Source organism: Perognathus longimembris, unplaced genomic scaffold (assembly GCF_023159225.1).
Source record: "Perognathus longimembris pacificus isolate PPM17 unplaced genomic scaffold, ASM2315922v1 HiC_scaffold_5472, whole genome shotgun sequence".
NCBI lineage: Eukaryota > Metazoa > Chordata > Mammalia > Rodentia > Heteromyidae > Perognathus > Perognathus longimembris.
In genome coordinates, this window is record NW_025960903.1 from 103,888 (window position 1) to 131,842 (window position 27,955).

Below are 27,955 nucleotides of genomic sequence, written 5' to 3' on the forward strand. Positions count from 1 at the left end.
TCTGGCATTTTTGGTGGTTAACTGGAGATATGAGTTGAATGGCCTTTTCTGCCCGGGCTGGCTTTGAACCGAGATCCTCGGATCTCAGCCTCCGAGTAGCCGGGATTGCAGGTGTGCGCGAGCCACTGGTGCCTGGCCATTGGTCATGTTCTCTTTATTGTCCCACAGCCTCTGGCTGCCAGGCCCTCGGAAGGGGCGGAGGCGGGGCGGGGGGCCTCCTCCAGGAAGTCCTGGAAGTGCAGGGCGACGCGGGGCCCCGGTGGGACCCCTCCCAGAAGATCTTCCCACAGCGCGTACAGCAATAGAAGTGCTGCAGCTCAGGCCTCCTCAGCACACCCTCTGGGACCCCCTGCCAGCTGCAGCCGGGTGCCGTTGCCCAGAGTGGCAGGGGTGCTGGCCTGCAGGTCCTCCAGTGCCAGCCAGCTGCAAGGGGGGTCACAGGCGCAGCCGCCAGGAGCTGCTTCTGAGCCTCTGCCTGGGAGACAGAAGCAGCACCTTGACCTCTCAGTCCCTCCCCTGCCCCTGGGCTCAAAGCGGGCCACAGCACCATGCCCAGCCACCCTTCTTCCTCATTGCTGTCTCTCCTCTCCACCCCACCTCTGCACCTCCCCTCAAGGGCCCCCCACCCCCCACCTGTACCTCCTCCCATCAAGGGCCCCCCACCCCCCACTCTGCACCTCCTCCCATCAAGGGCCCCTGGCCTCCCCCCTCCCCCCTCTGTACCTCCTCCCATCAAGGGCTCCTGCCCGCCCCCCCCCGCCCCCCCCCGTACCTCCTCCCATCAAGGGCCCCTGGCCCTTTGTCCTCAGCAAACCCCACCTGTGGGCTGTGGAGCCCCCAGGCTGAGTCTTTGCAGGGCCAAGATCCCTGCATTGGGCAGCTCAAGGCCCCCGGGCCCCTGGAGGAGCCCTGAGTGCTGGTGCTCACCTGGCTTCTTGTCCTTACTCTGGGCAGCTCCACCACCTGTTAGACAAGATGTCAGAGGGTGGAGAGATTGGGAGCCACAAGCACCACCCTGCGCCACCCCTTGGTGAGAGAGGCAAGGGGCCAAGGGCAGGGGCTGGAGAGGCTTTGGGGGTGATGGGCCCCCGGGGACTCACACCTTGGGACATTCTTGGGGCTCAAAGGTCTTTGGGAAAATGTTCTGGGCGGGAGATCTACTGATTAGGGCTCTGGGGGGCCTGGGAACCAGGGAGCGGGGGCCGGCAAGCTCTTTGTGGTGATGAGCAGATAAGCCCACTGCCAAGGAGCCTATTTTGAAATCAGTCAGTGCCAGTGCGGGTGGGCGGGCCCAGGGGGCCTTGAAAGACCTCAGGGACGGCTCCCGCTGGCTCTGATGGCTCTTCCCTCCCTGCTGTGACCGCACAGGGCCACTGCCGAGCCGAGGGCAGTTGTGGCTGAGAAGTTGTGGCACGGTCCAGGGAGGTGGCCCCCTGCTGCGGACACTCCTCAGGTGCTCGGCAAATGCTTTTGCGCGGATGGCCTCTGATGAATTCAGACAGGACAAGGAGGGCACAGCCTCTCCCTAGAGCCCAGGAGGCTGTGATTTCCATCTGGCTTCTGCCTCTCCCAAGTCTTTCTGCCACCCCCCCCCCGCCCCTTCTTCTGATTGTGGGTCTTGAACTCCCTGAGCTTTTGCTCAAGACTAGTGGTCTGGAGATTAATTGGAGATAAGGATCTCACAGAGGAGCTGGGAATATGGCCTAGTGGCAAGGGTGCTTGCCTCATATACATGAGGCCCTGGGTTCGATTCCTCAGCACCACATATACAGAAAATGGCCAGACGTGGCGCTGTGGCTCAAGTGGCAGAGTGCTAGCCTTGAGCAAAAAGAAGCCAGGGACAGTGCCCAGGCCCTGAGTTCAAGGGCAAAAAAAAAAAAAAAAAAAAAGGATCTCACAGACTTTCCTGCCGGGGCTGGATTTGAACTGCGATCCTTAGCTCTCAGCCTGCTGAGGAGGCCCTGGCTCCCGGCCAGTCCTATTATCACCCTGCACCTCTGTGACTAGTGAGTTTCCCCTTCCACCTAGGGGGACTGGATGGGGACACCTGGGTGAGGCCTGTGGGGGCTGCAGCTGGTGGCCCCCGGGACAGGCGGATCCCCTCTCCTCCCTCCTCCTCTGGGAGGCTGACGGCTGCCCAGGAGGAACCGAGGCAGGCCTCAGCCCACCCACTGCAGGAGTGGGCAGTCATTCCCCGAGGCGGGGCAGCTGCGGGGGAGGCAGGGGCAGCCTGGAGGGGCACGGGCTGCCAGGAGGGCGCCTGCCTCCCCTGCGTCTCGGCCCTCGCCGCGTGTGCCTGTGTACAGATGCGGGTGGGGGTGAGCTGAGGGGCACACTCACGCGTGGGCACACATGCACGTGAGGGTGCAGACGTGAGCACCACGCGCGGGCAGGGCCCGCCAGAGAGGACGGTAACACAGCCGCGGAGGGGGCTGAGGGCCTGGGCGCCTGGCTGCTGGCGCAACGGGCAAGCACGGTCACCCCACCCCCCCCATCCCGGACGTCCAGGGCTGGACCGGGCCCGGGCATCTCCCCAGCTTCCCCTGAGCGAGGCCCGGCCACCCCGCCGCTGCCCCGAATCTGGGGTGTCCTCACCCGTGCCGCCGGGACTCTGTGGATGGCCGCTGAGCTGCATCATCAAGGCCTTGGAGATCTTCAGGTACTCGTCACCATTGCAGGCCTGCAGCAAGGAGGGCTGCTGCAGCCTGCGCCCGGCTCCTCCGGCACCCCCGCCCCGGTGCCGGGCTCCCTGCTGGCAGCTCGCCTAGCCAGGCAGGGCAGGGAGAGACAACGGCCCCCTCGCCCCAACTCAGCCCCCGGGAGCCCTCCCTGACTGCCGGCCTCTCCTGGGGGTGGGCAGCTTCTGCGAACCCAGGCTGCACAGGCTCTGCCCGCTCCCAGGGCGCCCGGCGGAGGTCCCATGCAACCCGCTGCGCTCAGTGCCTCCGCTCCGCCAGCCTCTGCGTCTCACCACCCGTGTTCCCCAGGGAGGCCGGGCACCTGCCCTGGTCTCAGAAGGCCGGTGGCTCCGTAGGGGGCCTTGTGCACCGCGTGCAGCCAAGTCCTAGGCCATCTGTGTGGATGGCAAGGGCTCAGCCCTGGGATCCGCTGGCCGCCCCGGGGCACGGCAGGGAGGCTCGGCCACGGGCCCCGCTGTCCTGACTGTCCCGGCAGCAGCCACCCATCGCCTCGGAAAAGGAGACAGGCGTCGACCCCAGGATTTTCAGGGCAAAGCAGGGTGGGGTCGTGGGCAGGTGCTTCCGGACTCTGCAGCACCTAGGAAAGGGGGTCCCCGGGACGCCACGTGGAGACACAAGAAGAGGGCAGCGGGGAGCTGTGGTCTCCTGTGATCACATCCAGTCCCCACTCCACTCAGGAGCCCCGGAGAGCCGGGTGGGTGGCTGACAGCTGGAGTCCTGGTTGTGCCCCGCGGGTGTGCGCCATGCCAGGCGCTTCCTCCTCACCCACGCCGCCTTTTCCCACAGGGCTTTCAACACCAGGAGGTGGCGTGACCCGGGGCTCCGCTGCCACCTCTGGCCCGGGAGCTCCCCCGCCCCTGCACCAGGTGCTGGGGGTCGGTGGGCAGGCGGGGCTCTGGGCGCAGGGCCTGGCCCGCGCGGTGCCGGCGACCGTCCCTCCTTCCCGGAAGCCCCCCGACCGCTTGTGGAGGCTTCTGCGGCCCGAGCTGCCTCAGCCCCGCTGCTGGGCCTGCTCCCAGTTGGGGGGTTCTTGGGGCAGGCGTGTGAGCGGGCCCGCGGCGGGTCTAACGGCAGAAGGGCCTCTACCGCTGCCCGGGCTGCCCACCGGAGCCCAGGCCCTGCTCTGCCCAGGCCGTGTCGTTCCCGAGTGGGGAGGGGGGAGGCCCCCCTCCTCGCGTGGGGCCTGCTGGCCCTCGGGAGCCGGGGCGGAGCCGGGGCCGGTGTGCAGCCTGGGCGGGGCCGCCGGCCCGTGCTGAGTCACTCCCAGGCCACCGCCCAGCGCGGTCCGCAAGGACCCGGCCCCCACCTTCGGGAACCTCGAGTGCTGGTTTTCCCACGGTCCACTGCAGGCTCAAGGGCCCTGCTGTCACCTCAGTAGGCCCAGGAGCCCTGCCTGGGCCGGAAAAGCCGGTTCTGCACCTTTGAAGGCATCCCCCGCCCTGCCTCCGCCCGGGGCTCCCCTCCACACGCGGCCCCCACCCCGGGGTCCCTCTGCCCACCTCCCATCCACGCCGGAGGCTGCGGCCCGTCCCTGCGCACGCGGCTGACCGCTCCGTACGGGAGATGGGGTTGCCGTCCGCCCTGCTGGACCGGCACGGGGGGACGCTGGCTGCCGGGACCTTCCCGCCCGCCGCCCGCCTCGCCCTCCCCCTGCACTCCGGGGCCAGCACCTCCTCTGCTCTCCCATTTTGCAGAAAAGGGCCGTGCGGAAGCAAACGGGGGTCCCAGTCATTGGCCAAGTCCTTCCTCGGCCCTGCTCCACCAGACCAGGGCTTCAGGGTGTCATGGGATCTGGGTCGGCCCTCCGCAGAGCCCCGTGCTAGGCACAGCCCCGCCGGGCGCCCCAGCCGGGAGGCCGGCCGGCTGGCGTGGGCTCTCTCTCCCTTCAGCCGGGAGCCCCAGGGCAGGGCTGGCCCCCCACCCCCAGAGCCCGGGTGGGAGGGAGGAGCACCCTGGGGGTGTGGGAAGGCCCAGGTGAGCGAGGGCAGGAGGGGCTGGGAAGTCTCTCCACGGCCTGGTCCCAGGGGTCCGCCTGCAGGCCCGGTTCTCCCGGCTGGCCGTGAGGTCCCAACACCGCGTTCGGCCCTCCCGGCACTTCCGCCGGAGGCAAGTGCTGGCGGGGATCGGGCCGGGGAGGGGAGGCTCCCCCGCCCCCCGGGCGGGCCATCAGCCAGCGAAGGGTGCCCCCGTGGACCTTCAGTCATGTTCCGCGGCCCCTTCCCCCTCCAGACGTGAGCAGGAGTGACGGGGGGAGCCGACCTGGCCATGCTCCAAGCTGACCCCCCGTGAGGTGCCCCCTCAACCCTGGGTGGTGCGCTGCGTGTAAGAAGAGGGGCCAAAGCATTTCGTGGCTATCCCGGGACGTCTGACCACTGGAGGGGCGGGCAGCCGCCTCTGGGTGGGCTGTGTCCCAGGGTGCCGGCAGCTCAGGGGGGTGACGGGCTATCCAAGTCACAATGTCTCTCTCGGCTCTCCAGGAGTGTCTGTGTCCTCTGCCCAGGTGCCCACTTGGGCACACTGGGCCACCACCCTGTCTGTGTGCCCGCAAGTACATCGGCCTGGCCGGCGTGGTAGAGGCGTGCCCTCGGGGCCCTTAGTAGCAACCCTGGTCAGGCCACAGGGGGCAGAGGGCAAAGCCGGAGGGGGAGCTTCCTGTGGCCTTGCACCGGCCCCTCCCTGGGCGGATAGCAGAGGCCACACTAACTGAGGCTACCAGCCTCTCTCGTGGACACTCCAGTCCCAAGCAACCCTGAGGCTCCAGGCCACGGTGGGGAGGGGGGCAAGGAGAGGCTGGGAGTCCACAGGGAATGAGGAATGGGCCCAGGAGCCTTGGGGGCCGGGCAGAGGTGACGGGCATGCTTCCATGGCCTTGCCCTGGGATTCTCATGACCACTTCTCCCTACCCAGCAGGAACCTGGTACAGCCCAGAAGTCCAGGGCCAGGGCAGGGTCAAGACCAAGCCACTGAGGTAGGCTGGCTGGGGGCTTCTCTCTCTCTCTCTCTCTCTTTTGGTGGTGGTCCAAGCTTGAACTCAGGGCCTAGTACTTGACCACTTTGAGCTACAGTCTCATTTCTAGCTTTTAATTGGAGATAAGAGTCTCATGGACTTTCCTGCCCTGGCTGGCTTTTGAACAGTGATCCTCGATTTACCTCTCCTGACTGCTGCTCTGGCCTCCCCCTCTGGACCCCTGGCCTCTGTCCAACATCTGGCTGTGCCCAGGCTCTGGTCCCCTGTCGCCCCCACCCCCCCTCGAGCAGGCCCAGGCAGGGGACTTGGCTAAGCGGTCTGCACTCCTCTCCAGGGAGGTGGGGAGCTTCGTGGAATTGGGATGCTGAGGGCAAGGGACACGGATGCCACCGCCCACCTGCTGCCTGCAGAAAAAGTCACCTGCGCATGGAAAAGCACCCGGCACCTTCCACACACCGGACACAGCTGCCCCTGGCAAGGGAGGCTCACTCTGGGGGAGAGGAGGTTCCTTTGCTGCTGACCCTGGAGTACTGACTGGGCATTTGGTCCTTGCCGAGCCCCCTGGTGGGCTTTGACCCTAGCCTGGCTTGTCCGCTCTGGCCTGCTCCGGGGAGCTTTCTGACAAATGGTGTCAGGCTAGAGGTATCCCCTGACACCTTGCTAGACGGGGCAGGACTGGCCTAGGAGGAAGCAATTAGCCGGCCACAGCCTGGGTCTGCTCCACACCTCACTCTCCCATGCTGTCCAGGGAGCAGCATGTGGCCCCCCAGTTGTCTGCCCTCGGGGTCACCTGAGTCTCCCTTACGCGGAGTGGATCTTGGCTTGCCACCCTCTGACGGGCACAGGCCTACTCTAAAGGCTCCACCAGCCAAGCACTGTGTCTCAAAAAATACGGTTACGGTCTTCTGGGGCGATGGGCCTGGGGTGGGCAGAGGGGTCCGGGGCTGCTGGGTATTTTTCTGGGGCGATGGGCCTGGGGTGGGGCAGAGGGTCCGGGGCTGCTGGGTATTTTTCTGGGGCGATGGGCCTGGGGTGGGCAGAGGGTCCGGGGCTGCTGGGTACACAGGAGGCTCTGGCTTGGGACGTTTCTGTAACCAGTGATGATGCTTTCCTGTCACATGAGGCATGCTGTCCCTCTCCTTCCTGGCGGCCTCCACCCCCCAGCCCCGGGAGGGAGCCTAGAGCCTGTAGCTGAGGATGGCAGACCTGGCAGGGCTCTGCCCCGTGGCCCCTGCCCCACCCCTTGGGCCCAGGAAGGGCAGTTCCCACGGCCTGGTCCCTCCCCCAACTGCCTGCTGCTGGTCCTTTGTGCAGCCTGGACAATGTCTGCACAGACAAGTGGGGGAGGGGCCTGGGGTCCTCCTCCCTGGTGAGAGTCCCCTGGTGGGTCAGGGCCGGCCGGGCCCCCAGCCTGTGCCCGGTGCTCCCCTGTAGGAGGGCTGTGGGGTGGGACAGAGGGCCCTTGGGTCCAGGCCCAAGCAGGCCAGGGGGTGTGCCATTGGGGGTGTCTCAGAAGCACCCGGAGACCAAGGTCACCTTTTTTCTTGGTGCCGGATACAGAACCCATGGACTTGAGCATGCGGCCCACCACTGAACTACAACAGAGCCTCAGTGGACACAGCCTGGGAGGGGGTCGTGTGTGGCCGTGACTGCTGCCCACGAGGCCACCCCACGGCCGCAGTCAGGGGACGGTCACAGCCCCTCAAAACCGACGGCCCGGTTTGCGTAAGGTGTTTTCAGAAATGCCCATTTAGCAGGTCTGCGTTTGTGTGGCTAAGACCTGGGGGGGGGACGGAGGGGGCCCGGTGGGCCCCGGGCGGGCAGGGCAGCGGCCTGGCATGGCCGGGCCCATTCTGCCACCACTTCCATGTGGCACGGGGTCCCGGCCACTCAGGAGCCCGGGGGTGGAGGGGTGGGGGGGTGGAGGGGGGGGCTCTGGGCTCTCCGCCCAGGCTCAGGGGCCGGGCGCCGGCTCCCCCAGCCCCGTCCCGGGGCCCCGTCGCCGTCCCCGTCCCGCTGCACACCGGGTCCCGGGCCCTGGGGCGCCCCGCCCCTCCCCCCTCCCCCCGCGGGGCCGCGGTTCCCAGGCGGGGGAGGGGGCGGCGGCCGTGAGAACGCGCCTGGCTGGGCGCGTGGGAAAGCGGGGGAGGGGCGGGGCGGGGCGGGCGGGGCGCGCCTGGGAACGGCCCCCGCCCTCCCGCCCGCCCCCGCTCCCCCTCCCCGCCCGCCGCGGCCTTTGAAAGCCACTCAGGGAGCCGGCCCGATTCAAAAGCCAACGGCCCGCCGCGCGCCTTCCCGCCCCGGTGGCCGCGTCTTGACACGGGCTCCACGCTGGCCCGGCCGGCCGGGGTCCCGGGGCGCCCCCCAGGACGAGGGCCTCTGTGGGGCGGGGGGCGGGGGGCGCGGGGCTGGCACACGCGGGGCGCTGGGGGCGCGGGCAGGGGGGGCGCGGGGCTGGCACACGCGGGGCGCGGGGGCAGTGGGTGCGGGGCTGGCACACGCGGGGCGCTTGGGGACAGTGGGGCGCGCGGGGCTGGCACACGCGGGGCGCGGGGGCAGTGGGTGCGGGGCTGGCACACGCGGGGGGCGGGGGGCAGTGGGTGCGGGGCTGGCACACGCGGGGGGTGGCGTGGCAGTGGGTGCGGGGCTGGCACACGCGGGGCGCTTGGGGACAGTGGGGCGGCGCGGGGCTGGCACACGCGGGGCGCTTGGGGACAGTGGGGGGCGCGGGGCTGGCACACGCGGGGGGGCGGGGCAGTGGGGGGCGTGGGGCTGGCACACGCGGGGCGCGGGGGCTGTGGGGCAGTGGGGGGGCGTGGGGCTGGCACACCGCGGGGGCGCTTGGGGACAGTGGGGCGCGCGGGGCTGGCACACGCGGGGCGCTGGGGGCGCGGGCAGGGGGGGCGCGGGGCTGGCACACGCGGGGGGCGGGGCAGTGGGGGGCGCGGGGCTGGCACACGCGGGGCGCTTGGGGACAGTGGGGGGCGCGGGACACGGAGCGGTGGGCGCGCAGGGGAGGCTGCACCGTGGGAGCTTCTGGGCTGGCGGGGCTGTCACCGCCCTCGGTGGGCAGACGCGGGGGCGGGCGCACTGTGGGCCTCTCCAGAGGACAGCGGAGTTGAACTTGACAGGGATCCCTTCCCTCCTCCCCAAACTCTTTTTCCTGAGTTGCTGGGGGTGGGTGGGTGGCCTCTGCTAGTCTTATGGGGCTCTGGGGTTCCAGAAGGCTGGAGCCCCTCAGGAAGGCCCTGAGGCCCACCTGCTCAGGACCCCCCAGAGTGTGCCAGAATGGCCCCTTCCTGTGGAGCAAGCCTTATCACCCAGAGCACCCTCTCCAGTCCCTGGCGGGCTGTCCTGTCCAGTTTCTGCCCCTTCCAGCTTCTGGAGCTATCAGAACTGTGACTGAACCAGGAGTTAAGGGCTGGCTGAGTGGCTCACCCCTGTAATCCTCCTCAGGAGGCTCAGATTTGAGGACTGTGGTTCAAAGCCAGCCTGGGCTGGAAAGTCTGTGAGACTCTTCTCTCCACTTAACTACCAGAAGACCGCACGTGGAGCTGTGACTCAAAGTGGTGGAGAGCTAGCCTTGAGCAAAAAGGGCTCAGGGACAGTGACCCGGCCTGGGGCGAGTTCAAACCTCTAGGCCAAGAAAGAAAAAAAAAAAGGCTGGCTGTTGAAGTCTTTCAACCAGCACTGATAGGAGTCTTGGTCACTACTGCCCTGCCCGGTGCGCCCCCCCCCCCCCCCTCCAGCAATCAGGCCCTTGAGGCTGGGTGGCTGGACTGCACTCGGGAGGATGGCTAGCACTTGCGCAGGAGTCTCCAGTCTCTGACTTTTCCTCTGGGCCCCCCTGCCTCTGTGGCTAAAGTTGGAACAGTGGCTGCCCAGTCTGGTTACCAGTGCCCAGCACTCCTAGGACCGTGCAACAGCCCGAGGCCCCAGGGGCAGCAGGGGCCCACAGACTCCTTGCTGAAAGGGGCCCCGCCCAGGCTGCTCACCAGGGACCTGGGGCGTGTACTGGACAGGAGTGGGCTGGCCACACATTCCGAGTAACTTGGAGGCTGCTTACTGCACTATGGAGGGTCAGATCTGCCACAGGACGGAGTAAGAAACTGGAAGGAGGCAGGAGGTGGGGAGGCGAGGGCAGGAGCTAGGTGTGGGGTGGGTAGGATCCTGGGGGGCAGGGGCCCAGGGCAGGAACCGGGGACACACAGAGCCCCAGGAGGACCTGTCCTCAACAAGAGGAGCAAGTGTTTCCTCTACATGGGCTGTGGCCAGAGGCCACCGCAGACCAAAGGAGTCCCAGGGGGCAGCCTCAGGGTGGGAGGCTGGGGCTGTCCGCAGATCAGACCTGACTCGCTGGGAAGCAGGTGAGGGCTGAAGCGTGTGGCCAAGGCGCCAGCGGGAGCCAGCCACTGTAGTGTAAGGGTAGTGTGGGCAGCTGCCCTTGGCTGGGAGTTCTAAAACCCTAGGTGCCCAGGGCGCAATCCGGCCAGCAGAGCCAGCAGGTCCTGGGCATTTGGAGCTGGGGTTGTCAGCCTTCTAGGGGTCTCTGGTGAGAACGTGGCTAGATTCCAGCTGTGACTCGGCTTTTCTGGAAACTCTGAGCAGTTGTGCCACTGGTACCCAGGCCAGCCCCGTGTTTGTTCCTGACTGCCCAGAATCCTGCTCCTCTCCCCGCACCACTGCCTCAGAGGCTCTCCTGCACTCTGCCAGCATAGAAGAAGGGTCAGGGCTGAGGACACAGGTCAGGGAGGGGGGAACTTCTGGCCTCTCTCTGTCCCCGGACCGCGGGTCAGTATGGGGAGGCAGTGCCGGCCTGGGCCGCTGGCTGGACTGTGGCCCTGGGTGTGGAGGAATGGGGGCACTGCCAGCATCCTCAGATATCCGGAAGATCCTGAACCACTGCAGCTCTGTGCTGTGGCCTTCAAAGGACCCTAGGGCTGCTCTCCCTGACTTCTGTGGGACACCACGGCTGGCTGTGTCCCAGAGCCCCCGAGGCAGAGCTGCTTGGCCTCGAGGGACGGCTGTGTCTGAGGCCTTGATGTCACTGCTCACAGGGCCGCAGCCTGCTCCCTGCCATGGTGAGGGACCAGAGGGACAGTAAAAAATAGATGCTGTACCCAGTCACGTCAGGGGTTCATGTTTAGGTTTTTTTTTTTTAACTCAAATTTCTTTGATAAAATATTTTCCCATGGTGGACAGCACTGGGAACCTCCCTTTGATAGTTTTTTTTTTTTTTGGCCAGTCCTGGGCCTTGGACTCAGGGCCCGAGCACCATCCCTGGCTTTCTTCCAGCTCAAGGCTAGCACTCTGCCACTTGAGCCACAGCGCCGCTTCTGGCCGTTTTCTGTATATGTGGTGCTGGGGAATCGAACCTAGGGCCTCGTGTATCCGAGGCAGGCACTCTTGCCACTAGGCTATATCCCCAGCCCTTTTTTTTTTTTTTTTTTTTTTTTTGTCTGTGGTGGGGCTTGAACTCTGGGCCTGGCACTGTCCCTGAGCTCTTCAGCTCAAGGCTAGCGCTCTGCCACTTGAGCCACAGCACCGTTTCCAGTTTTCTGGAGAGTCGCGTGGACTTTCCTGCCCAGGCTGGCTTTGAACTGCGACCCTCAGCTCTCAGCCTCCTGAGTAGCTAGGATGACAGGCGTGAGCCGCTCACTGGTGCCCGACTGGTAGAGTCGGCTCAGTTTAGGTTGCCAGACCCCCCTCCTCACGACGGGGACCCTCCCTGTCCACGTGGTGGGCACCCTCCCCCTCGTGCTGTCCTGGGTGTGAGGTGAGCGTCCGCTGTGCTCCCTGAACGTGCGGCTCTCTGTCCTCAAGCACAGATACCTCAGAAGCTGACCCTGACCCCCCCCCCCAGTGGACCCCAGCTTAGCCTCAACCCACTCCCCATGGCCTCATTGGGACACCATACATCGATGGGGTTCCTCTGGGAACCCCACCAAAATAGCAGAAGGAAGGAAAAGAAAATGGAAACTCATCTGGTGGCAGCAGATTTCTAGGGAGGCAGCCGACTCTGGCCTGGTTGGGGACAGTGAAGGCTCTGACACAGACCTCTGGGCAGTCCCAGGGAGGACAGCCAACAGCCCCTCTAGGCCAGACCCCGGAGCCGTGCCGGAGGGCTCTGGCCTTTCCACCCGACAGCCCCCCTGTCCACGGAGGCCCTGCTAGGTCTGTCTGGCAGATGCCCCTCTGTGGGTTTGTGGCCATAGTTGTAAGTGTCCGTGTGGGTTTCATGTCAGTACAACTGTGCCCTGGCCCCAGGGGGCCAGGGTGGACTGGTGCCTGCCGGGGCCACTATGCCAAGTTCTCCCTGACTTCCTTTTCCAGCACCCCGGACGAGGCTGTGGTGGCATTCCAGCCCACTGCGAGGCTCCCAAAGCCAATGCTGGGGACAACCGAGGGCTGCCCAGCCTGGAAAGGGCTTCCCTCCTCCACACAGGCCTCCGCCAGGTCTCCTGGTCCTGCCGAGAGACCTGAGAACATCTCCAGGCTCCTCACCCCTGCCCCCTGCACCTCACCTGCAAGCCCTGTCCTCCAGACTCCTCACCCCTGCCCCCCTGCACAGCACCTGCAAGGCCAGGTCCTCCAGACTCCTCACCCCTGCCCCCAGGCTCCTCACCCCTGCCCCCTGCACAGCACCTGCAAGGCCAGGTCCTCCAGACTCCTCACCCCTGCCCCCTGCACCTCACCTGCAAGCCCTGTCCCCAGACTTCTCACCCCTGCCCCCTGCACCTCACCTGCAAGCCCTGTCCTCCAGACTCCTCACCCCTGCCCCCTGCACAGCACCTGCAAGCCCTGTCGTCCAGACTCCTCACCCCTGTCCCCTGCACAGCACCTGCAAGGCCAGGTCCTCCAGACTCCTCACCCCTGCCCCCTGCACAGCACCTGCAAGCCCTGTCCTCCAGACTCCTCACCCCTGCCCCCTGCACAGCACCTGCAAGCCCTGTCCTCCAGACTCCTCACCCCTGCCCCCTGCACAGCACCTGCAAGCCCTGTCCCCAGACTTCTCACCCCTGCCCCCTGCACAGCACCTGCAAGGCCTGTCCCCAGACTCCTCACCCCTGCCCCCCTGCACAGCACCTGCAAGCCCTGTCCTCCAGACTCCTCACCCCTGCCCCTGCACAGCACCTGCAAGCCCTGTCCTCCAGACTCCTCACCCCTGCCCCCTGCACCTCACCTGCAAGGCCTGTCCTCCAGACTCCTCACCCCTGCCCCCTGCACAGCACCTGCAAGCCCTGTCGTCCAGACTCCTCACCCCTGCCCCCTGCACAGCACCTGCAAGGCCAGGTCCTCCAGACTCCTCACCCCTGCCCCCTGCACAGCACCTGCAAGGCCTGTCCCCAGACTCCTCACCCCTGCCCCCTGCACAGCACCTGCAAGGCCTGTCCCCAGGCCCCTCACCCCTGCACCTCACCTGCAGGCCCTGTCCTCCAGACTCCTCACCCCCTGCCCCCTGCACAGCACCTGCAAGACCTGTCGTCCAGACTCCTCACCCCTGTCCCCCTGCACAGCACCTGCAAGGCCTGTCCTCCAGACTCCTCACCCCTGCCCCCTGCACAGCACCTGCAAGGCCTGTCCCCAGACTCCTCACCCCTGCCCCCTGCACAGCACCTGCAAGGCCTGTCCCCAGACTCCTCACCCCTCGCCTCTGCACCTCACCTGCAGGCCCCTGTCTCCAGACTCCTCACCCCTGCCCTCTCCCTGCACCTCACCTGCAGGCCCTGCCCCCCAGGCTCCTCACCCCTGCCCCTTGCACCTCACCTGCAGGCCCTGCCCCCAGGCTCCTCACCCCTGCCCCCTCCCTGCACCTCACCTGCAGGCCCAGTCCCAGGCCCCTCACCCCTGCCCCTCCCTGCACCTCACCTGCAGGCCCTGTCCCCAGGCCCCTCACCCCTCGCCTCTGCACCTCACCTGCAGGCCCTGTCTCCAGACTCCTCACCCCTGCCCTCTCCCTGCACCTCACCTGCAGGCCCTGTCCCCAGGCCCCTCACCCCTGCCCCCTCCCTGCACCTCGCCTGCAGGCCTGTCCCCCAGGCCCCTCACCCCTCGCCTCTGCACCTCACCTGCAGGCCCTGTCTCCAGACTCCTCACCCCTGCCCTCTCCCTGCACCTCACCTGCAGGCCCTGCCCCAGGCTCCTCACCCCTGCCCCCTCCCTGCACCTCGCCTGCAGGCCCTGTCCCCAGGCCCCTCACCCCCTCGGCCTCACTCTGAGCTCTGGTCTTTGTGCCCATGGGTGGGTGCTCCCACAGCTGTCAGCCACCAGTGAGGGGCCTGCCCAGCATGTCCACCCAGCCCCGAGGCCCTTCACTCAGGGGAGGCCCTGCAATGTGCCTAGCAGGGGTCCCTGTCCACCCTGCCTGGAGCCGGGCCCTCGGGACCCTCAGTCCTCCTCCCAGGCCGGGCCTGTGGGGGGTTCAGGCACTGTCCTCTCTGACCTGCGCACTTGCTGGCCCCCTACCCAGTGCAGCACTGGCCCTACACCTCTCACAGACCTCTGTCCTCGGGCCGGTCCTCTTGCTTGCGGGGCAGCAGCCTTGGCCTGGCGCTGCAGGGCTGGTGGCACGGAGGGCATCAGCCTCTCCAGCGCCATTGGTGCACAGGGGCGAGGCAGCCCACACGTGCCCAGGTGGGGTCCGGGCCGAGGCTCCCTCACTGACCTCTATTCTCTATGCCAGGCTGCCGTGCCTCCCTCCCTTCACCTGGCTCCTCACGGGTCTCAAGAGCCTGGGCCAGACACCCCTGCAGTGCTTCTGCCTGCTTGAGGCTCCTGCTGGAGGAGAGGCTTCCTCCCAGCTACCCCACTTCCTGTTTTCTCAAGAAAACGCAGCCGTCAAGGTTCTGAAATGCTCATTAAAACGCCTCCCGGGCGTCCGGACATCCTGGGGTCTTTACAGCACTTGCCTGGCAGAGCGCAGACAAAGAGAGGACGTGGTTCCTGTGCCCCAGAGCTCAGCACCAGAGGAAGAGGCCCCCAGCACGCACTTCCTACCCACAGGGAAGCCCAGCCCCAGAGGGCAGCCAGGTCACTTCGCGTCCCAGGCGGGGAGCGGAAGGCCCGGGAGGCCGCGGCCGCCAGGCCAGAGCGCCACCTTCACCTCCCAGGTGCAAAGAACTCGTGCCCTGAGCGACTGGGCGGAGATGGGCACCCCGGGCTCCTCCGGGCCGGCGGGGGGCTGGCCTGGGCCGTGGCCACCACGGGGAGGCTGATGTGCACACACCAAAGAGCCCAGGAGCAGTGCTCAGCTGCCTCCCCTGCGTGGCGTGCGTCCTCACACCAGAACTCCCGGACTCGCCACCCCCGCCGGCGGGGCCCCCCTCCACCGTGCCTTCCCGGGGACGTGGCAGCCCCCGAACCCCAGCCGCGGCCACGGCCCCACCGGTGAACGGGTTCCGGCAGGGGGCCAGCAAGTGGAGGAGCTGCCAGTCACCCTGTGCCGTCCCCCGTCCCGCGTCCACCCCGTCTGGTCACCCTGGCCTGCTCCGGAGCACTGGGCACGCAGCACCTACCTGGCAGCGGCTGAAGATGTCCGCGTGGGTGACCCGGATGTTGAAGTGCTGGAGCACGGCCTTCGCCTGCAGCCGGGCCTTCAGTGAGCAGTTGATGGACAGGCAGCGCGCAGCAGCCACCTGTGCTTGGAGCTACGAGGACATGGCCGCTAAGCACGGGGGTGGCACAGGTCCAGTGCCTCCCGTGACGCCACCCCCTCCCACGCCTGCCCGGAGCCCATTCCCCCAGCACCCCCTCCACGCCTGCCCCTGGCACCCATTCCCCCAGGACCCACCCCCTCACGCCTGCCCCGGAGCCCATTCCCCCAGCACCCCCTCCACGCCTGCCCCGGCACCCATTCCCCAGCACCCGCTCCCCGCCTGCCCCGGAGCCCATCCCCCCAGCACCCCCTCCACGCCTGCCCCGGAGCCCATTCCCCCAGCACCCCCTCCACGCCTGCCCCGGAGCCCATCCCCCCAGGATCCGCTCCCCGTCTGCCCCGGAGCCCATCCCCCCAGCACCCCCTCCACGCCTGCCCCGGCGCTCATCCCCCAGCACCTGCTCCCCGCCTGCCCGGCACCCATTCCCCCAGCACCCGCTCCCCGCCTGCCCCGGAGCCCATTCCCCCAGCACCCCCTCCACGCCTGCCCCGGAGCCCATTCCCCCAGGACCCACTCCCTCCACGCCTGCCCCGGAGCCCATTCCCCCAGCACCCCCTCCACGCCTGCCCCGGAGCCCATTCCCCCAGCACCCCCTCCACGCCTGCCCCGGAGCCCATTCCCCCAGGACCCACTCCCTCCACACCTGCCCGGAGCCCATTCCCCCAGCACCCCCTCCACGCCTGCCCCGGAGCCCATTCCCCCAGCACCCCCTCCACACGCCTGCCCCGGCGCCCATCCCCCAGCACCCACTCCCCACCTGCCCCGGCACCCATCCCCCCAGCACCCCCTCCACGCCTGCCCCGGCGCCCATCCCCCAGGACCCACTCCCTCCACACCTGCCCCGGAGCCCATTCCCCCAGGACCCCCTCCCTCCACGCCTGCCCCGGAGCCCATTCCCCCAGGACCCCCTCCCTCCACGCCCTGCCCCGGAGCCCATTCCCCCAGCACCCCCTCCACGCCTGCCCCGGCGCCCATCCCCCAGGACCCACTCCCTCCACACCTGCCCCGGAGCCCATTCCCCCAGGACCCACTCCCTCCACGCCTGCCCCGGAGCCCATTCCCCCAGGACCCCACTCCCTCCACGCCTGCCCCGGAGCCCATTCCCCCAGGACCCACCCCCTCCACGCCTGCCCGGAGCCCATCCCCCCAGCACCCCCTCCACGCCTGCCCCGGAGCCCATTCCCCCAGCAACCCCCTCCACGCCTGCCCCGGAGCCCATCCCCCAGCACCCGCTCCCCGCCTGCCCCGGCACCCATTCCCCCAGCACCCGCTCCCCGCCTGCCCCGGAGCCCATTCCCCCAGCTACCCCCTCCACACCTGCCCCGGAGCCCATTGCCCCCAGCACCCCCTCCCCGCCTGCCCCGGAGCCCATTCCCCCAGGACCCCCTCCCCGCCTGCCCCGGAGCCCATTCCCCCGGCGCCCCCTCCCCGCCTGCCCCGGCGCCCCCCCCCCCCCCGCGTCCCCTCCGCGCCTGCCCCGGCGCCCTCTTCCCTCCTCCCCTTTCTGTAGTCCCACCCAGCAGGCCTTGAGGTGAGGTGGGGTGGGGTGGGGTGGGGTGGCGTCCGGGGACTGGGCCCGGGGTGGCAGGAGAGTGGTCAGGCAGTGACCGTCACCTTGTGGTAAGGCGTCCCTGAGGTCAGGATGACCCGTCCTTCTCGCCTGGCGATCTGCGCGGAAAGAGACCAGCAGAGTGAGCGGAGCATGACCCAGCCCGCAGCCCTGTCCACACCGCTCCCGGTGCTCTGTCCCCTGGGGGTCAAGTGGCATCAAGGGCCATCAGACCCCTCCTGGGCATGCCCTTGTTTTATGGATGTGGACCAATATTTCACATAATTATAAACAAAAACCTTTAATAGCAATTTAAAGAAATGAAGAGAGGAGAGAGAGAGAGAGAGAGAGAGAGAGAGACGCACAATGTTCCAAGAGACACGAGAACACAACACATCCACCTCCTACCTCCAGGGAGCAAAGCTACAGATGAACATTTTAAATGACACCCGCAATAATGGCATTGCCGTGGGGTTTGAACTCGGGGCCTGGGCGCCGTCCCTGGACTTTTCCGCTCACGGCTGGCGCTCTACCACTTGCGCCACAGCGCCACTTGGGGTGTTCTGGTGGCTCATTGGACTTCCCTGCCCAGGCCGGCTCTGACGGCGGTCTTCAGCTCTCAGCCCTCCCGAGTGCCGAGGATTACAGGCGGGAGCCGCCGCCTCCCTACTCCAATACCATTTTTCTGGAATGCTTTTGCTTGGGTGATTTTGTTGGTGGTGTGAACATCAGGGCTTTTTAGCTGAGAGGAAGGATGAAAATTGAGGCTACTAAGCACAAAATTCCAGATCTAAACAAAAAGTTTCCACAAGTATCTGGCCTACATGATATTTTAAGCACAAGTGTCCCCTGTCACTCGGCCGCCACCTGCACCTAGGCCGCAGCCCCCTTGCCTCCCGGCCCCTCCCACACCACAGTGGCCAGAGACCCGGTTGGCTTCAGGTCAGAGGCAGAAAACAGACCGATGAAGGAGGAGTACCTTATCATACAGGGAGGCAAGGAAGTGATCGAAGACTACAAGTGCTGTGTCAGAGGGTGCAAAGCTAACCAGTAAGCCACAGGCCACGAGGGTCAAAGTGCACCTCAGTGCAGCTCCTGTGACTGGCTTGGGCTGTGGACACAGCACCCTGCATGCAGACCACACCCTTCAGAGGCAAATAAAGGGTCAACTCAAAATGCTAGAGCAGAAACTATAAAATCCTTCAAGGAGCCTGGTGCTAGTGGCTCATGCCTGTCATCCTAGCTACTCAGGAAGCTGCCATCTGAGGATCTAGGTTCAAAGCCAGCCTGGGCAGGAAAGTCCACGAGACTCTTATTTCCAGTGAACCACCAGAACACATAAGTGGTGCTGTGGCTCAAGGGGTAGAGCGCTAGCCTTGAGCTGAAGAGCTCAGGATGGTGCCCAGGCACAGAGTTCAAGCCCCACAGACTGCCACCCCCAAAAAAAATCTGGCAAGGAAACCCAGGGACACTTAATAACTGCACCGGGGGGGTGGTTTTTGTTGCTCACACCAAATTCAATGAAAAGAAACTCAGACACCGAATTTCATCGAAATTAAGAGCTTTGGTGCATCAAAGGGCACTTTTAAGCGTAAAAAGAGGGGCTGGGAATATGGCCTAGTGGCAAGAGTGCTTGCCTTGTATACATGAGGCCCTGGGTTTGATTCCTCATCACCACATATGTAGGAAACAGCCAGAAGTGGTGCTGTGGCTCAAGGGGCAGAGTGCTAGCCTTGAGCAAAAGGAAGCCAGGGACAGTGCCTCAGGCCCTGAGTCCCAAGGCCCAGGACTGGAAAAGAAAGAGTAAAAAGAGAACTCACGGTACTTTTCTTTTTGTTGGTCATGGAGCTTGAAGTCAGGGCCTGGGGCATGTTCCTGAGCTCTTTTGCTCAAGGCTAGTGCTCTACCACTTTGAGCCACAGCACTATTTCAGGTTTTCTGGTGGTTAACTGGTGATACGTCTCACAGACTTTCCTGCCTGGGCTGGCTTTGAACTGTGATCCTCAGATCTCAGCCTTCTGAGTAGCTAGAGTGACAGGCCTGAGCCATCAGAACCTGGCTTGGAAAAATATTTTCAAATTGCAAACCTGACCGGGAATTAATAACCAGGATATATAAAGAGCTCTTATAACTCAATAACAAAGATTTGGAAAGGACAGAGGACTGGGGTGGACATTTCTTCAAAGAAGACACACAGATGGACAAGAAGCACACAGAAGGCGCCAAGAGCAAGGCCTCAGGGAAAGACAAACGCGCTGCATCTCACTCCTGTCAGAACTGCTTCAATGTAACGCACGGGGGTGAGGGCCTGCGGAGGCTAGACCCTCACCTCCTGCTGTGGGTACACAGAACGGCGTGGCCACTGTGGGAAACGGTGCCGCCCCTTCTCAGAGGATTAAACCTGAATTACCATAGGACCCGGGGCGAGTCTTCCAGGTGTACACCCAACAAATAACAGAAGTGGGGCTCAAACAGCGCACAGGTCCCAAGCAGCATTATCCATCACAACCACACGAGGGAGCCCCTGGGCACGCCCAAGAGAGGAAGATCACACGGTGTGGTGTAAACACACTTGGAATACTACTTAGCCTTAAAAAGGAGGGAAATCTTGACTCACACTATAAAGCAGACACTGGGAAACATTAGTCCTGCAACCAACCAGATTGGAAATATTCCAGAATGTTCCAAAAACTAAAACTTGAATTTGTGACACACGGAACCCTTCAAACAAACCGCTGGAGTGGAGTGTGACATAGCCTGCTGGGTGTCCTCCTCCTCCTCCTCCTCCTGGGTCCTCAGCCTCAGCCTGCTGGGCCTCCTCCTCCTCCCTCCTCCTGCTCCTCCTCCTGCTCCTCCCCCTCCTCCTCCTCCTCCTCCTCCTCCTGGGTCCTCAGCCTCAGCCTGCTGGGACTCCTCCTCCTCCTCCTCTTCTTCCTCCTCCTCCCAGGTCCTCAGCCTCAGCCTGCTGGGCCTCCTCCCCCTCCTCCTCCTGCTCCTCCTCCCCCCTCCTCCTCCTCCTCCTCCTGGGTCCTCAAGCCTCAGCCTGCTGGGGCCCTCCTCCCCCTCCTCCTCCTGCTCCTCCTCCTGCTCCTCCCCCTCCTCCTCCTCCTCCTCCTCCTGGGTCCTCAGCCTCAGCCTGCTGGGCCCTCTCCCCCTCCTCCTCCTGTTCCTCCTCCTGCTCCTCCTCCCCCTCCTCCTGGGTCCTCAGCCTCAGCCTGCTGGGACTCCTCCTCCTCCTCCTCCTCTTCTTCCTCCTCCTCCCAGGTCCTCAGCCTCAGTCTGCTGGGCCTCCTCCCCCTCCTCCTGTTCCTCCTCCCCCTCCTCCTCCTCCTCCTCCTGGGTCCTCAGCCTCAGCCTGCTGGGACTCCTCCTCCTCCTCCTTCTCTTCTTCCTCCTCCTCCTCCTTCCAGGTCCTCAGCCTCAGCCTGCTGGGACTCCTCCTCCTCCTCTTCTTCCTCCTCCTCCTCCTCCCCCCAGGTCCTCAGCCTCAGCCTGCTGGGACGACTCTCCTCCTTCTGCTCCTGCTCCTGCTCCTCCTCCTCCTCCTCCTCCTCCTCCCAGGTCCTCAGCCTCAGCCTGCTGGGACTCCTCCTCCTCCTCTTCTTCCTCCTCCTCCTCCTCCCCCCAGGTCCTCAGCCTCAGCCTGCTGGGACGACTCCTCCTCCTTCTCCTGCTCCTGCTCCTCCCTCCTCCTCCTCCTCCTCCTCCTCCTCCTCCCAGGTCCTCAGCCTCAGCCTGCTGGGACTCTTCCTCTTCCTCCTCTTGGGTCCTCAGCCTCAGCCTGCTGGGTGGGGGGACTCTTCCTCTTCCTCCTCCTGGGTCCTCAGCCTCAGCCTGCTGGGACTCCTCCTCCTCCCCCTCCTCCTATGGGAAAAAAATCAGAAGTGGAGCAAAAAAGCTCGGGGCAATGCCCAGGCCCTGAGTTCAAGCCCCAGTACTGGGGTGTTGCACGAGTGCACACACACACACATGACAAAGAAGGAAAGGAAGGAGAGAGAGAGAGAGAGAGACAGAGAGAGAGAGGAAGAAAAGGAATCTCAGCAACTTGGGTAACATAGCCCACAGTTCCATCTACCCAGGCAGAGAGCTCAGAATTTGCCCTGTGCCACAGACCTTCATGAAGAATATTCCAGCACACTTGACAGACCAGGCTCTGGCAAATGGAGGCTCTGATGTTCTTAGGTGTGAACACCTTGCGCCATGAGGGGTAGAGGCAGAGACAGGGACTGGGGTCTGCACTTAGGTAGATTGTGCTACACCTGGCCATCAATGTTTTTACCACCCATGAGTCCCCTGACAACTGCTTCAGGCACCTGGGCCTTTTCTATTGGGATCCTCAGAATTCTTCCAGCCTCTGCTCACCACTTGGTATCAGAGATGCTTTTGAGGTAGCTACCTGCTACCTCAGTGCCTCACTCCTGGGACCAAGCCCACATCATTTGCTGTAAGAACTTACTGCAAGCACACAGGTCAACAGCACGGAGTCCACAGCTGAGGCGGGCTCCCGGGTCCTCTGCCTAGACCTTTCTGGGAGGTGCTGGTGCTTGCTAGATGGAGGGGAGCTGGTTTCCAGGCTCACTGGTGCTGGTGGGGGCTGTGGCCTGAGCGGTAAGGCCCAGGCTCCTGTGTCCTCATGTCTGGCCTTCTGAATCTGTCCTCAGATGGTGCCAGAGCTCTCGACTTCTCTGACCTACTCTGCCTAACATCCATGTGGTTATTTTATTTGTGGTACCAGGGCCTTGTGCTTACTAGGCCTACTCCAGCCCTTTCTGTTTTTAATTATTTTACAGATAGGGTCTCGTGCGTGCGTGCGTGTGTGTGTGTGTGTGTGTGTGCGCATGTGTGTGTGTGAACTCTGGTCTCTTGCTTTTGCTTGGCTCTTCTTCTTTTCTTCTTTTTTTTTGCTCATGGCTGGCACTCTACCACCACTTGAGCTACACACTACTTCCACTCTTTTGCTGGTTAATTGGAGATAAGAGTCTTGAGGACTTGTCTGTCTGGGCTGGCCCTGAGCTGTGATGTTCAGATCTCAGCCTCCTGAGTAGCTAGGATTATAGGTGTGAGCTACTGGCATCAGGCTGGGTCTGTTTTGGAGTGGGCCAGCATTAGATTCCAGTCCTCCTTCCTATGGCCTACAGAGCTGGAATGAGCGGTGTTGGTGTTTCACCACACCCAGACGACTGATGGAGATGGAGTCTCACTAGCATTTTGCTAGGATTGGCCTTGAACTGTTATCTCCTAGATCTCTGCCTGCTGAGTAGCTAGGATAGTGCCTGGTCCCCATCCTTTCTGTTAAAGCTCCCTGGACTCTCCTGAGCCCACAAAGGAATTTAGGTCCACCTTCAGATCCTATGCTTTAAGGTTGACTAATTAGTACCTTTGTTACACCTGCAGCCATGTTTTGCAGGTGATGTGGGTCAGGCTTAGGGCCATCCAAGGCCCTGCCTTCATCAGGCCTCCCCCCAAACGAGTGGGCCCACTCTAGGGACCCGGACATCGGACATCGTGGATGAGGGCATTCCTGACCTGACCACCGGGGGGAGCCCTGCCCCCCTGCCCTGCACAGAGCGAGCAGTGGGCAGAGCCCGTGTCACTCCTCCGCCCCAGCTCCATTCCAAGGGTGAATCCGGCTGAGCAAGTTCCCAGCGGCGCAAGTCCTGCTGCTTGGCACGGGTAGCTGTGCTGTCCTAACCCTCGGGGGCGGCCGGCCGCTGGGCTGGGGCCTGGTGTCGTGCCGGTAGGGGTGCTGCAGTCCCTGGCCGGCTCGGAGACAGGGCTGTGTGAGCAGCCTGGCCTGGGTCACGCCGTTTCTTCTCTGCTCCCTGGTGTTGGGCGCAGCCTCACCCCACCCATTCCTGTCCGCACTGGAATCCCAGAGGACAGAGACCATGCACCTGCGGGGGAACTTCGACCCTCCTAGCAGTGAAATAAATAACCCTTTTCATAAACAGCCTGCCACAGGGATTTGGTTACAGTGGCAAAAAGCTGCTGAGGGCTATAGGGTTAGCTTCAGGAGATGCGGGAAGGGCCGAGGACAGAGGGCCCAGGGAAGCGGGCCATGGGCAGGGAACACAGGACTCTGCAGTCAGGGCAGGAATGGAGGGAGGCTCCCACAGCCTCTAGAACCAGCCCCGTGACACCTGACATAGCCCCGGAGGGCGGGCTCTGGGTGCCGCCTCCCCCGTGGGCGAGACAGCAGGCTGGTGTGCTCAGACACGGCGGCCACCCGCGGAAGGCGGCCCTCCCCGGCGCTGGGCACCGTGGATGGGCAGGCGGGGTGAGCGCTGGGTCCCCGGGGGCCTGCTTACCTCAGCCAGCTGGCTGTGGTCCTCACGGTCGCCCAGCACAACTGCGTCCACACCTAGGGAGCGCAGGCTCCGTGCCAGTCCCTGCAGCATGCTGTCGCAGACCACGCGGAAGGCCCGGGCAGCGACCTGAGGGGCAGCGGCACCCTCCTCGGTGCACACGGGGACCTGCAACGGGCCAAGGCGGCTGTGGGCATGAGGCCCGCCCAGCTTCGGGCTACAAAGCGAGACCTGCACTGGGAACTGCACATGGAGGGGCAGAGGGCAGAGGGCAGCGAGGGGTTCAGGGACGCCCTTGGGGAGTGTACACTAAGGAAGTGGGTGACTGTGGTGCACACTAGCGAGCGGGTGACTGTGTACACTAGAGAGGGGGTGGCTGTGTGTACACTAGAGAGGGGGTGACTGTGTGTACACTAGAGAGGGGGTGACTGTGTACACTAGAGAGGGGGTGACTGTGTACACTAGAGAGGGTGTGACTGTGTGCACACTAGAGAGGGGGTGACTGTGTGTACACTAGAGAGGGGTGACTGTGTGTACACTAGAGAGGGGGTGACTGTGCACTCTAGAGAGGGGGGTGACTGTGTGCACACTAGAGAGGGGGTGACTGTGTGTACACTAGAGAGGGGTGACTGTGTGTACACTAGAGAGGGGGTGACTGTGCACACTAGAGAGGGGGTGACTGTGTACACTAGAGAGGGGGTGACTGTGCACACTAGAGAGGGGGTGACTGTGTACACTAGAGAGGGGGTGACTGTGTGCACACTAGAGAGGGGTGACTGTGTGTACACTAGAGAGGAGGTGACTGTGCACACTAGAGAGGGGTGACTGTGTGTACACTAGAGAGGAGGTGACTGTGTACAGTAGAGAGGGGGTGACTGTGCACACTAGAGAGAGGGTGCCTATGTGTACACTAGAGAGGAGGTGACTGTGTACAGTAGAGAGGGGTGGACTGTGCACACTAGAGAGGGGGGTGACTGTGTGCACTCTAGAGAGGGGGGTGACTGTGTGCACACTAGAGAGGGGGGTGACTGTGTGCACACTAGAGAGGGGGTGACTGTGTGTACACTAGAGAGGGTGGTGATTGTGTGCACACTAGAGAGGGGGTGACTGTGTGTACACTAGAGAGGGGGTGACTGTGTACACTAGAGAGGGGTGACTGTGTGCACTAGAGAGGGGGTTGACTGTGTGTACACTAGAGAGGGGGTGACTGTGTGTACACTAGAGAGGGGGTGGCTGTGTGTACACTAGAGAGGGGGTGGCTGTGTGTACACTAGAGAGGGGGTGACTGTGTACACTAGAGAGGGGTGACTGTGTGTGCACTAGAGAGGGGGTGACTGTGTGTACACTAGAGAGGGGGTGACTGTGTGTACACTAGAGAGGGGGTGACTGTGCACACTAGAGAGGGGGGTGACTGTGTGTACACTAGAGAGGGGGTGACTGTGTGTACACTAGAGAGGGGTGACTGTGTGTACACTAGAGAGGGGCGGCTGTGTGTACACTAGAGAGGGGCGGCTGTGTGTACACTAGAGAGGGGGTGACTGTGTGCACACTAGAGAGGGGTGACTGTGTGTACACTAGAGAGGGGGTGGCTGTGTGTACACTAGAGAGGGGGTGACTGTGTACACTAGAGAGGGGGTGACTGTGTGCACACTAGAGAGGGGGTGACTGTGTGTACACTAGAGAGGGGGGTGACTGTGTGTACACTAGAGAGGGGGTGACTGTGTACACTAGAGAGGGGGTGCCTGTGTGCACACTAGAGAGGGGGTGACTGTGTGTACACTAGAGAGGGGGTGACTGTGTGTACACTAGAGAGGGGGTGACTGTGTACACTAGAGAGGGGGTGATTGTGTGTACACTAGAGAGGGGTGGCTGTGTACACTAGGGAGGGGGTGACTGTGTGTACACTAGGGAGGGGGTGGCTGTGTGTACACTAGAGAGGGGCGGCTGTGTGTACACTAGAGAGGGGGTGACTGTGCACACTAGAGAGGGGGTGACTGTGTACACTAGAGAGGGGGTGACTGTGTGTACACCAGACTTGGCGAGGCTCTTGTGGGGATGTGCCAGGTGCTGTTCCTTACCACTCTGAGGGAACATACCAGGCCTAGCATGACAAGAGGCCCACTGCCAGGCAGTCTCCGCTGTTCTTCATGGAGGGAGCAGGGGCACACTCCCTGGGCTTGCTCACTCCTACGAATCCTGATGTAGAGCCCCGAGGAGCCTCAGGGGCGTGCTTAGCACCCTCGTCCTCCTGCACCTAGTCCCTGAGGTCTTCACCCACCTGCCCCGGTGCTGCTGTGGCCTCTGATGGTCTGGGACCCTGGGGCCCTGGCCTCTGGCTGCTCACAGGTGTCTGGCTGCGGCCCCAGGGCCCTCTGGTGGGGGAAGGGCGGGAGGCCTCTGCCCAGGGCATGGTACACCTCCAGCAGGCAGTAGGCATCAGCAGCTGGGTGGACAGAACCCACCCATGTCGTGGTCACGGAGGGCTGGGGACGGGAGGGATGCCGAGGCCCCGGGCCCCGCCTTCCCGCCTCCCCTTCCCACCTGCATAGAGAAGCTGGGACTCCTGGAGCGGCCGCCGGCTCCAGTTGGAGAGCTGCTCTGTTTTGTCCAGGGGTGTACCCAGCACCTGCTGTACCAGGAGGCTCAGGCCGCGTGGACTCGTTGTCCTGTCCCCTGTGGTGGGCACCGCCACACCCATCTCTTGCATCTGCCAAAACAGAGCCCTGTAGGGTGAGGCCTACGTCTTGCGGTGAGGGTGGCTGCTGCCGTCTCCCTGCCCACTCTACCCTGCACCGGGGAGTCTCTGTCTTTGTACCTCGGCCAGTGTGGAGAGAGAAGGGGAGGACACAGTGAGGGTGGCCCCTGCCTCCTGCCCCATCCCCAGGCCTCCATAGTAAACACGGCACCTCCTCAGGGCACCTGCCAGGTCACAGTTCTGGGAAAGTGCCACAGGCCAGACTCCCAGTACCTGTGCCAGGCCGTGCCCTCCACCCTCGGGGACACTGCATTGTGCCCTGCAGGCAGGCGTGCCCCCTGGGGCTCTGCTGAGAGAAGTCTAGTCAGGGAGAAGAGCTGGCCATTCCTGCTGTGGTGGCCTCGGCTGGCCTGGTGGAAGGCCCCACTCGGGGTCTGCGGGCAGGGAGCCAAGCGGCCGGGGCCAGCAGGGCCCGGCTGCCTGCTGCACTGACCTGATTGTGCACAGGCTGCAGGTCCACAATGCTACAGATCTGCTTCTCCATGCCGACCAAGGAGGGACAGACAGTGCCCAGCTGCTGCAGGTCTGCTGCCAAGCCATAACCTACGCGAAGGGGCCGTCAGTGCTAGAGAAGCCCGAAGACATGGGTAGACACAGCTCCATTTCGGGGGGAGGGTGTACCGAGGGAGGGACTGGCTTAGGGTGCGGCACCTGCTCCCTCTGACACGTTCACCCCGGGGCCGGACTTACCCAGCTTAGTGATGGAGGCATCTGAGAAGAGCCGGACACCATGCGGGAGAAGGCCTGTGCCCCCTGCCCCCCTGGTGGCTGCAGGAGCGCCAGCACATCGAGCAGGAACACATGGTCCTCATCGGCCACCTGCACGAGTGACATCTGGTGCCTGTCCTCGGTCACAAACGAAAGCACGCACTCCACGTCCACTCCAACCACTCGGCCGGGCTGTGGACAGGAAAAGGCGGGTGCGACCGGGGCACGAGCAGCCTGCACCCACAGGGACCCTTGCCTGGGAGGGCACAGGGCCCTGGAGACACAGCTTTGTAGGATCTGCAGGCCTGACTGTCCAGGGCAGATGGCCCGGCCTCGGGGCAGAGGAGAATGGCTGCCGGCAGGTGTCCACCCACCTTTCAGGCCTGGGCACTCTCGGGGTTGGCCTGGTAGCCTGCAACTGCCAGCCCCCAGGCCGTCCCCAGCTCTGCTTTTGAAAGCAGCTGCTCTGTGGTGCCCTAGGGTGTGTGGGGGGGAGGGGGAAACAAGGCATGCGTGGTGGGACAGACGCCTGCCTACACACACAGTACCCAGAATCCCGGACACGGTGGCTCCCGCCAGCGGCATGCTGCAAGAGCCAGCTGGGTACCCACCTGCAGCAGGCCGGGCCTCCTGCCCGGCCAGGTCCTCCCAGGAGGCCAGCAGGTGGATATTCTCCCTGGGGATGGACAGCTGATAATACTTTTCCTTCCGGGCGTCGTGGGGCTCCTCCAGTCTCCGGTCCACCTTGATCATCCTGGGAGGGCAGAGCTGTGGAACTCCTGCCCTAGGCCTTGGGGCTGGGCGCTCTCCTCTACTGGGTCCCAGGGGGGCCTGTGAGGGGACGGGGGACTGTCTAGGGCAGGAAACCGGGCCTGCTCCAGGGGTTCTGCTCCCTACTGCTTGGTCCAGCACCCCGGCATCTCCCCTGGGGCCGAGGGAGCTTTCCACTTTTCTAGGCCACGGGCAGCTGGCTCCCGGGCACCGGCTATCCTCAGCCTGGCCCCAGAGCCCAGGGTAGGCTATGTGGCTTGTAGATTTGCCACCCAGCACGGGGCTGTTTGAAGCAGGGTAGGCTATGTGGCTTGTAGAGTTGCCACCCCAGGACGGGGCTGTTTGAAGCCGGACTTCCGCCTCAGCTGGGGTGCTTACCTCCCCCGCAGCTTGAGCTGGTGGACCTTCGCAGCGACGAAAGCCGGTAGCCGCTCCTCGGGCAAGGAGAGGTCCAGGGCGCACTGGTAGGCTGTGGCTGCGTTACTGTGAGAGGCCACCAGCCGGAGCAGACTCTCCTGCAGCCAGGAGCTCTGGCCCACCAGCC

General features: G+C 64.3%; 1 protein-coding gene across 1 annotated transcript; it reads right to left on the reverse strand.

The window, feature by feature from the left end:
* Positions 1-19: 19 nt before the first annotated feature.
* Positions 20-27,955, reverse strand: LOC125345290 (exonuclease mut-7 homolog; the record flags this gene model as incomplete). Its single annotated transcript, XM_048337511.1, is given in 13 exon segments — positions 20-475; positions 928-963; positions 2,596-2,680; positions 15,183-15,314; positions 16,938-16,991; positions 23,181-23,345; positions 25,456-25,620; positions 25,723-25,884; positions 26,366-26,475; positions 26,623-26,658; positions 26,661-26,832; positions 27,178-27,394; positions 27,790-27,955. Coding segments are annotated over 13 exon segments (1,658 nt in total), but the record flags the coding sequence as incomplete, so codon positions are not given.